Source organism: Cyprinodon variegatus, unplaced genomic scaffold (genome assembly GCF_000732505.1).
Source record: "Cyprinodon variegatus isolate N-32 unplaced genomic scaffold, C_variegatus-1.0 Scaffold149, whole genome shotgun sequence".
Taxonomy (NCBI): Eukaryota; Metazoa; Chordata; class Actinopteri; order Cyprinodontiformes; family Cyprinodontidae; genus Cyprinodon; species Cyprinodon variegatus.
This window is the reverse complement of record NW_015150602.1, coordinates 741,140-751,560: the sequence shown is the minus strand read 5'-3', so window position 1 is coordinate 751,560 and position 10,421 is coordinate 741,140. Positions and strand designations below refer to the sequence as shown.

At 42.7% G+C, this 10,421-nt stretch overlaps 1 protein-coding gene across 2 annotated transcripts in view; it reads right to left on the bottom strand.

Moving 5' to 3' along the window:
- Positions 1-3,431: 3,431 nt before the first annotated feature.
- tshz1 (teashirt zinc finger homeobox 1) overlaps positions 3,432-10,421 on the bottom strand; it is a 45,966-nt gene continuing 38,976 nt past the window's right edge. For both annotated transcript variants that reach the window (XM_015377213.1, XM_015377214.1), the window contains one exon: positions 3,432-8,263. In XM_015377213.1, the coding sequence (XP_015232699.1) occupies positions 4,728-8,263 (3,536 nt within the window). In that variant the 3' untranslated portion in view covers positions 3,432-4,727. The remainder of the gene's footprint in view (positions 8,264-10,421) is intronic.

Sequence of the window (10,421 nt, the reverse complement as noted above, 5' to 3'; positions counted from 1 at the left end):
AACCCACACCTTGAAGTTTTAAAGAGGGACCTCCGAGGGGAGATCAGACATCACAAGATAGACACACCCTCTCCTGTTTTATCCCCTGTGAGCCTGAGCTGTAAGGTGACACCTCTCCATCACTGCCTTCAACAGATAACACCTGTTCTCGGTGTAATGTAGTGAATCAGAGTGCACGCATAAACATAACCCTGTTCTACCTCAGCAGAAGCAACTTATGGAGGTTAATGCTCCCACCAGTCTGGGTGATTTTGTTATTCCGTTTGTGCCCTCTGCCTACTGCCGCCCCTGTCTGTTGAACATAATGGTCCCAGCCCAGGGAGGAAGCAGGCATTTACTTATACAAAACCTAGAGGAAATCCCTACCAATCCTCAGGGCTCACGTTCAGAGGCACCCAAAACACAAAGGCTATGCAAATCTGCCCAGCCTGCGTTTATCTACCCTCGGTTTCCGTTTGCACCACGGGAACCAGCATTGTGCCGTGCGTGGCGATTATCGCATGTAATTTACATAGAATACGTGCAGGAAACAGGGCGCTGATCTCTAACAATGCAGGGGAAAAAAGGAGCCTCTATCGGCTCAGGAGCTATCTGACGGCGCAGCAAAATTACAGGTTTTAGCTGTGGGGTATTAAACCTACAAGGTTTTTTTTTTTTTTTTGCTGTCCTGGGAACACTATCTCTTCCAAATGTTGCTTGTTTATCTGCCTTGTTTGTTTTAGAACCCAAGACGGGCGGCCCCTCCGTTCCAGGAAGGCTGCATCTTCAGCTGGGCTAATCTGCCCTCTGCCTGTGTTTCCTTTGTCACCGAAGCCATGTATCAACACAGCGAGGTGCAGCCAGATTGAGGAGGTGTTCGGAGCGGAATAAAGACTCTCATGCTAGTGTAGTTGTGTGTGTTTGAGTGCGTGACTGACTCAGCTGACATGAGACATATTGTGCGAGGAAAAGCAGTCATAACACTGCAGCATGGCTTCATCCATACAAAGGCCAGCACTGTAAGTTCTCCATCAGGAACTTGAGACATGAGGGTGGGATGAGAGATCAAATTGCTGATGTGGAGGCTTCACCTGCAGGGCCGCCTTGAGGAAGAGGAGAAACCGGCCGCTTTCCTCTGGACAGGGATCAGATAGAGGTCACTGTACATAATGAGCTCACACATCAGCTGAATGTTAACATGCCAGCAAGAATCTAATCCATTCAGGCCTGTGAAATTATAAATAAAATAAAGCTGCCAAATATATAAAAAAAAACACTCAGGCTGTAATATAGTGTGTGCTCATATTTGTGAAAATCTGTGATAAAATGAATGCATACAAACATTTATCTATGTTTGCATAGTTTCCTCCCAATGAAGTGCAAAGGATTGATCTTAATCTGGAATTTGGGGGGAAATCTTCTGACAAGCTCTTATAGTTAAATTTTTCAGATATTTCATCAGATTAATAATTATAGTATAAAATCACATACAGTTCAGATAAAAGTATTAACACCCCTGATAAAGATGGGGATGGTGGTTTAAATTAATATTTATTACATGATCCTACAGAGATAATTCTTGAATTATCAAACCTTTCATTTAACAATGTTTAGAGTGATATATATATATAATCAAGCTTTCCCAGCCATAAGAGACTTTTCTGTATGAGTCTTGCACTATTAATTCTTCTTTCGTTTAGAGAAATATAAAAGATGGTAAATAAGTATATCTTAAAGGTTCCTTGATCCAGTTATTGTACCAGAGGATATATATCCCTAATCTTTATCTGATTCTGTTTACGTTTTGACACATTTAGAGAATAAATGAAAATGTTTTCAGGATTTACCCATCTGAGATTAGATGTAGTAAAGGATGAGTTGGCAGAATGTGACCACTGGCAGATTAAGTATCCAGTTAGCCTCTCTGCTAAAAATAACACTTCTAACAAACTACACTGAAGCATTTTAAAATCTCTTTTAAAGTTGATCAGTGTTCCTTGGAACCTTTATCAGCAATTCACAATTTCCCTTTTCTCTGTGGTATATCACGTGACACAGAGGTCAATTATCTTGTCACCTAACACAAGACTAAGCATCACATGTAATTATAAGGATGATAATAAAGGTAAAACTATATCTAAAGCAAATTACAGACAGTCCTCAAGGCCGCTGTCCTGCAGGTTTTAGAGGTTTCTCTGCTTCAGCACAGCTGGTTATAATGATTGCAGTAGACCAAAAGCCTGTTAATCAGCTTTCAATTAAAATCAGCTGTGCTGGAGCAAGGAAACCTCTAAAACCTGCAGGACAGGGGGCCTCGAGGACCGAGTTTGGGGATGCCTGGGATAGTGTAATCATGCAGTTTTTGTAACAATGATTAAATGCTATCTGTATACAAAGAGCTTGTTTGGAAGTGAGGCCAGAAAAAGAGGAAATAGACTTCTACCCTTCCTTTTACTACTGTTAAGTATGGTGGAGGATCTGTAAGCCTTGTTTCCACTCTTAAACTCATGAAAATCTCATCGAACAAATAAAAATCCACAAGAAAAATAAATAAATTAGGAAAAATGAGGTGGCCTAAAAGCAAACTGAAGATGTTCCTTTTTTCCTTGTGTTTTCTTTACACTAAGTATTAATTAACATAGAAAAAAAACACCTAAATTCTTCTCCAGACTCAACTTTTCATGGGAATCTCAGCCCCCAGACCTGAATCCAACAAACTACATGAGCGTTTAAGAGATCCTAAGAGCAGGACCTGGAGAGGTTGGTCAAACATCCTCCTCCACATAAAACTTATTTCAATTTTTTGTGTGTAATTATGTTGCACTAAATAAATAAATCTATGTATGATTTTACTTTTGTCTTTGCCAGGACTCCCAACTAATATGGCTGTTTTTTTATTATTTTGTTCGATAACCTCCTTACTGCCAAGTATGTCTTAAGCTGACACCAATCTGAATCTATTCTGAGAAGAAAGGCAAAAGTACACAGCTTTCATTAATCTAACACTGATTCATTCAGAGTGGCCCTCTCAAAGCCAGTCACAAGCTTAGCATGGGTTTCTCACAATACAATAGGCCCCCTTAGAGGCTTATAATTTCCGTCATCTTTATCATCATAATCATTGGTGGTATGATGCAGCTCTGTCATCAGTTAGAAGTATGACACTACCAACTTCCCCCTTTTGCATTGTTTTTTTATATAAAATTTTTGATCTGGCTAAAAGTTAAAAGCGGGGCAAAATGTGGAAAAAACAAAATATTCTAAATGGCACCTCTACAATACCCTTGTTTAAAATAACCATGAAAAGAAATCCGGTTACACTGGGTAAGGATTTGACATGGATGTGAATGCTTTCATTTGCCTGAGAGCAAATTTTTTAAAAGCTTAGATTTATACATGAAGTGTTTCCTGCACCACCATAACGAAAGAACACACAACCACAAATATGACCGTTAACAACTGCTTTGGGGTTTATTTTACAATTGAGAAAGAAAAGGAAACAAACTAACTGGTGCTAAAAAGTTTGATTTGTTTCTTATTTTTTACAATATCGTCAATAAAACATCAAAATGTATAGTCATTGTGCATCGCTTATTTATTTTTCCACACCATTTCATGCATCAAATCGGATGCAAGTATAATTAAAATCATTTCTGTAAACCGAGCCAAAGTAGCTTAATTTGTATTTTTCTTTAAAAAATGACATTTTGTAGCTCTACAGCATATATTTATGTACACCATCTGTTTTTATGTTATTTTTTCAATCATTTTCCTATATAAAATGACAATATAAAAGTTAGAGAATGCACACACCTTAAGATACAAAGAATGTTGAGCCTTTTTAAATGGTATAAGATATGTCTCATGGAGCACTGACAGTTCACTGGTGGTCATTTACATGTAACGGACTGTTCTCTTTACAGCTGAAGAAAGCGACACAATTTAGAAAGAGAAAGTTGTAACAAACCATACAACTGGAAAACTGCTATAAAGTGATACTTCACAGCAAGGAAAGTTTCTTTTTTTGACAGCAAACTTGCATACTGATGGCTGTTCACTTGTAACCAAGAAGCAGCATTTTAGTCTTCCAAATGATTTTCTTTAAATACACCAAAAGATTTGTGAGCAGGCTATCCATTGTTTTAAAAAAAAGTGGGAAAATCATAATATAAATGAGACAAACTGGAAAGGTGGGAATGATAATCCTAAGATCTTTCAAAATCAGATTTTAAGAATTGTAAGATACTTGAAAACACGTCTTCTTCACAAATTCAACTGTCTAAGGTGCTACTGTACTTCAGTCTTTCAGAGTATCCTTTTTTCCTTAGTTTGGTTTTACACATTTAATTCATTTTCTTGATATCAAGTCTTAAACAGTCCTAACTTATACCAATTTATGCCACTTTAACCATTGAAGCAGTAGTTGCTTTTTTGCCATAAAAGGATTCATATGTCGTGTTTCACTAAAATACATGCACAGGTCAGACAAACAGCATATAAATATTTTACAAAATAAGTGTAAAAAAGCTTGGCAAAACAAAAGAAACAACATTGAAAGAAATGGTCCAGTCAGGCAGTCGTCACAACTAAAAAGAGTAAGACTGATTTTTTTACTTTTTTTTTTTTCTTCTGGCGGCTCAGTTCGGCCCAGTGCAGTAACTGTGAACAATGTCATTTTAGTGCAATGAAATTCTAGTCAGTTCCACAGCTGTCAGTCTTTTCCCTCAGCAGCTCACAGATTGGCTTGGTTAAACTTTCTCCATTTTGTCGAGCTTCTCCAGTTTCTCCAGAGCAGTGACAAATACCAGGTGGTCCTCTGGAGACTTGCCATGGGTCTTACTGAGGTGCAGTTTGACTGCGTGTTTGCTGACGAATGTCCGATTGCAAAGTCTGCACTGGTACACAGAGCCCGTGTCGTCCTCCTGCGTGGTCAAGGCTGACAGTGGGCTAGCGAATGTCATTTTGTCTGTGATCACCTTTGAGGCAGCCTGCTGCTCCCGTAGGTGCTCCGTTGACAGTTTGGACAGGTCCTTCAGGCTAAAGCCCAGGTGAGACTCCAGGTGGCTGATGTAGGAGGAAGGAGTCCTGAACTGAGAGGCACAGTCACCACAGAGGAACACAGGCTGGCATGAGTCCATGTTCTTGAGAAACTTGGTGCCCCCGGTCCGTCTCAGCTGATATTTCACGTTTGCCAACCAGTGAGATATAGTTGTCATCGAGAGTCCTGTAAATTTACAGATGTGAACCCTTTCCTGTGGGCCAAGGTCAGTCATTGCGTAACGGCCCTCCGGGGTCTCCCTCAGGCTAGAGGCAAACTGTGCTTGCAGGATGAGAAGATGCTGAGGGTTCCAATTGGACTGCCTCCCTTTCCTCTTCTGTACCGGTGAGAGGTCCTCCAGGGCATCCTCAAATGCGCTACCATCAGCATCAGACTTTTCTGAGATAGAAGAAGGAGTTGACGATTTAGGTGTCAGTCTTCCTGTGAGGTTTTTTACCATATCCGAAATGTCCATCAGAGCATTCTCTCTCAGAGGAGAGGAGACAGATTCTGAGAGGGATATGAGGGGTTTGTTGCCATTTACACTATTGTTGGTCAACTGTATACTGCCGCTGTTGCCATTGTTACTATTATTAGTGGTGGACTTATTCTTACTCAGATCTATGGGCTGGTCATTGCTTTCATACAGCTGAAAGTGGTTAATAGGTTCAGTTGGCTTGCCCTGAGAATTTGGAGTGAAGGCTGGTTTTTCCATCATGCTGTTGCTGATTTTGTAAAGCATAGACAGCGGATCTGCTGTTGGACTCACAGGTTTGGAGGCCTTTCCCAAATGTGTGTTCATAATTGACTGGAGTGCACTAAGAGGGTTAATAAAAGGACTCTCGGGTGAGTGATCAGTGATGATGCCAAGACTGTTACCATTTGTTATTGGAGATTGGGATGCCTCTGAGCCATTTTTTGAAGGGTTGCTGTGGCCATCCAATAGAGTCTCTTTGGGCTCCTTCTTACAGATAACTTCTGAGTCTACGCTACCTGGACTGATACTTCTCATTCCAGATGGTTTACCCACAGAAAGGTCATTTGGAGATGGCAATTGCTCTCTCTGCTCTCTAAGAGCAGGAGAGGGAGATTTCACTAATGATGGTGGTCTACATCGCTCCAGGCTGACCTGCTTCTCCTCCTTTTCTTTCTTCACAGTGGCAGCCTTTCCTGTTACTTTCTCAACAAGCTCCTCCATGGCAGTGACATTGCTCCTGAGGGGAGTAGGGGAGGAAGGACTCCGAGGGGAGTGGATGACGGAGTTGGGGTCACTCACAAGACCTCGTAGCCCACTGTTAAATATTGGCTGCATCTGGACACTCTGGACCGTTGGGGGAAGAGCAGTAGCTGAACTTTTCATAGCACCTTGCAGCTGGTAGGCAGCGTGAATGCTAGGATAGCCACCCCATGTGGGTGTACCTGTCTGGGCCTTACTGATGGCACTGGATACAGTGTTTTCAAGAGATTTAAGTATATCTAAACCCTCTTTAGGTGTTTCCTCTAGGTCTTCTTCTCTAAGGTATTTATAAGATGTAGTGTCTGTTTCTGATTTTTCACTTGAGTCATCTTTCTCCTCCTTTATTTTTTTCACAACAGGCTCACAGCCATCCACTTTTTCATCCTCTAACACCTCCCTCTTATCCTCTGAACCAGAGGAGAGGGCAGGTGATACTGGTTGGGATTTGACAGTAGTGGGTACAGGGAGTCTGGTTGTGGTTGGGGGTAGTGGGATTGACTGAATCTTTTCTTCTACAACTGGATCGAAAACCAACTGTTTACCCTTCTTAGATGCAGAGTTTGTAACCTTCAAAAAGTGACCTGTAACCATCATGTGGGCAGTAAGCTGTTGTAGTGTGTCATGCGAGCTCCCACACTCCATGCATTTAAGAATCTGAGCTTTACGAGCCTCAAACTGCCATGTGTAGCTGGCACCATTTTGGTAGCCATAGCGGTTGTTTGGTGTTACATAGGGGTTAGCTGCAGCTTTTGAATCTTTGCCCATATCCACAAGAGACACAGAACCACCACCACCACTGCCAGCGTGGATTGAGTCTGGGGAGCAAGGAGAGACTATAACATCTTGGAGAGCTCGTTTTTTAGCTGTAGTTGGCACCAGTTTAGTAGCCAGGGCTGGTACTGGTTCTTTGAGAGGCACTTTCTGGTAATGCTTGGTCTTAATCATATGTACGCTGAGATCTTGTAGAGATTCAAATGAGTGGCCGCAGTACATGCACTTCAGTACTTTCTGGGCATCCTCCTTCCCCTCCATCTCCATTAGGGAACGCTTGCGAGGTTTGGACCAGCGCTTCCCCTGGTCCTCCTCTTTATCCTTGTTGTCGTCTCGATAGTGGCCCGTCTCGTTCATGTGGACCGTTAGGCCCACCAGTGTGTCATATGCAGCACTGCAGTCTTTGCAGCGAAATTTGCTTGCACCGGTAAAAACAGAGCCATACAGCTTGTTGTTCTGCCGGTAAAGCTGCACTGTGCTGAAGAGACTAGGCTCAGGTAAAAGGTGGTATGGGGTCTGCTGAAGGGTTTTAGCAAGTGCTGCCTGGTGCCAGTCATAGGCTACACCACTTCCATTGCTGACCCCACCAGCGCTGCTTCCACTGCTACTAGTTGCACTGTGACTGCTTACAGAGCTAGTTGTTGTACCATTGGCGTTAGCACTCACGCTACTTGCATGGTTGACAGTGTTGGTGGAGCTTCTACTATTGTGGTGACTGTTAGCCATGTTCACCGCATTGCTTTTGGTTGTGGTCGTAGTTGGTGAGACCGAGACAGCAGAGACGGGCTCTGGAGTCATGAGAGCAGTATTAACACTGCCAGCTGCAGCAGGCTTCGATTTCATAATGTCCATTGTGATGCTAGACCAAGAGGCATCTGAGATGAGGTTTGCATAGACAGCTTTCATCTGTGCCAGGCTATCCTGGAAAGACAGGCCGTTGTTGGGACGAAAGGGCAGAGCAGAGCCTTCTCTCTCCTGACCATCCCTTGAAGAAGTGCTCTTGATATCTGCAAGTCGGTCGCTGGCATCGCTGAGTGGAGACCCATATCCAGCATCCGGGTTAGTACCATTGCTGAGTGGAGAGTCTCTGTAGCTGGGTGGCTGGCCCCCATCAACATCTTCCTCTTCATCATTGCACAAGAACTCTGTGTCCTGTCCATCTAAGGAGAGGCCGTCATCCTGCAGGTGCTCTTCCTCATCGTGACTGGCTGCCTTCAGTTCATCCTCTGGCATGTATGCTGGAATGTGGAAAAGATGAAAAAAAGGCGTCAGTTTGGTGGAATTAAAAAATAAATCCACAGTAATGAGGGCACTGACAGAATAACAAGGAATAAATACTCAATGATGGAAAATGCAAGCTTTTATTCTAATCCTGTGTGTGTGTCAATATAAATGCACGAATGAGCTTCTGGGTATTTTACACACATGTGGTTCTGAGTGGCAGTGATGAAAAAAGCCTCAAAGGGGGAAATAAATCGCAGAGATTCTGACAGTTGTCCTTTTGCTTTCTGGGCTATCTATTCTTCCACACAGGCCTCATGTTCCCCAGGAAATCACTGGCAGTTTGGCTTTGTTAACCCAGCTGCATGCTTGCATGCTCAACTTTCCTGTTTTCCCCCGTTTCTCTCTTTTCAAATCTTAACTTCTTTACATTTACAGGTCTCCATTAAGTTTATGTTCTAAAACATGCAATTTAATTATTTTGTAAATCACACTAGAATTGAAAGCAGTTTTAAAGGATGTACCAAGAAATCAGCTATTGAACAGAACTGGAAAATGTTCTGTTTGATTGAAACTGACCGGTGACCTATACAGACCTTTTCTTAAACATCTCAATGGATATCAGGAGGGCTTATTTCATTACACTAAAGTTGTTTCTGTAAGCAGGAAAAATGTAAGATTTTCTAAGAAGTCAAATATTGGCCAAAATCTGACAATATTTCAGACATTTCATCATAAAGATAGACAGACAGACATAAAGACTTGTAATTGGCAGGACAAACCTTAACAAAACTGGACATTGATAATTGATCAAAACACTCTGATTGATACACCCTTTGAAAAGATATGTGCATCTGCATGCTTGTGGTAGATGGACAAGCATCAGTAAACCAAAGAGTGGGAAAAATCGAGGAGTATGGAAAGGTTAAGTGAATGAAAAAATGTTGGGAAGAAAGGAAAAGCGTACAGGAGGTGGTGGTGAAGAGAAGAGGTGTAGGTGGAAAAAAATAGGGAGCGGAGTAAGTGAGTGAAGCAGGGAGACAGGAAAGACAGCCCCCTAGCTTCTTCCTTTATCTCCTTCCTGCATGGTGAGATGTGCGTCCTAGATGCCAGTATCAGTCTCTCCTGATGAAACAGATGTGCTGTCAACTTCAAACGGCACGCTAACCTGTCACATCATAATCTAAGTGGACATAATACCTGATATATATACACTGGCACCATTTACTGCTGCCTGAGAGGAGATGGGTGGAGGAGGGGTGGGGGAAGGTGAGCAGCTGCACCATCAACTGTGACTGCATGATGATGATGCGCATGTGTGCGTGCGTCTTTGTGTGTGCTAGTTTGGCCGTACGCTTACCTTGCCGTGCATTTTCTGTGTATGCACTTTCTACAGCTCAAGCATTCGCTTGTAGAGCGTGAACCTGCAGCCACCAGTCATAATGTTGGCTATAAGTCTGATTTTGCCGGATACCCACTGATACATCCTTCCCCAAATGAGCAGCCCCCCCATCACATGACAAGATTTTTGTGAAATGAGAGCACTACAGGAGAACCTGGCTGCGCTTCAATCCAACTGACAGACTTAGACAGAGACAGTTTCTAAAACTCCTGAAAATCCCTAACACAGCAGATTAGCATTATGCGCTGTTCTCCCTATAACACATCTGCAGAGTGTCTTCTGTTACAGCGCCTCTCCTCTACCTAACACGCTGCCAGAGAAGTGGGCTATCAATACGCATCACCCGTTTAAAACAAAAACACAAACGAACCCAGAGAACGGCTATCCGCTCTCCTCAAGCACGTCGGCACAGTGCAAACAAACAGCAGGAATTACCTACGTAAGGAATTCATGTCTGCTGTAGCCAAATAAAAAAAAAATAGAGAGAGGGAGAGCTAAAGCCCAATATTTGGCAGTGTTTAACACAAACAGGCTCAAACACTGAGCACACAGAACAGGTTGAGAGGCGGCGGATCAGAAATATCCCTGGGTGAGTGACAAAAAGCAGAATGCAGCAGGGAGGGGCTTCCAGCGATGAGCGGGTCGCCAGGGAACCCTTTGACGATCCCTGTCAATCAATTCCTGTCCTGCCATGTTGTCATGGAAACAACAAAGAGGGGAGATATCAAAAGCACACAGACAAAAGACTGGCAGAAACCGACATCTGTAAGAAT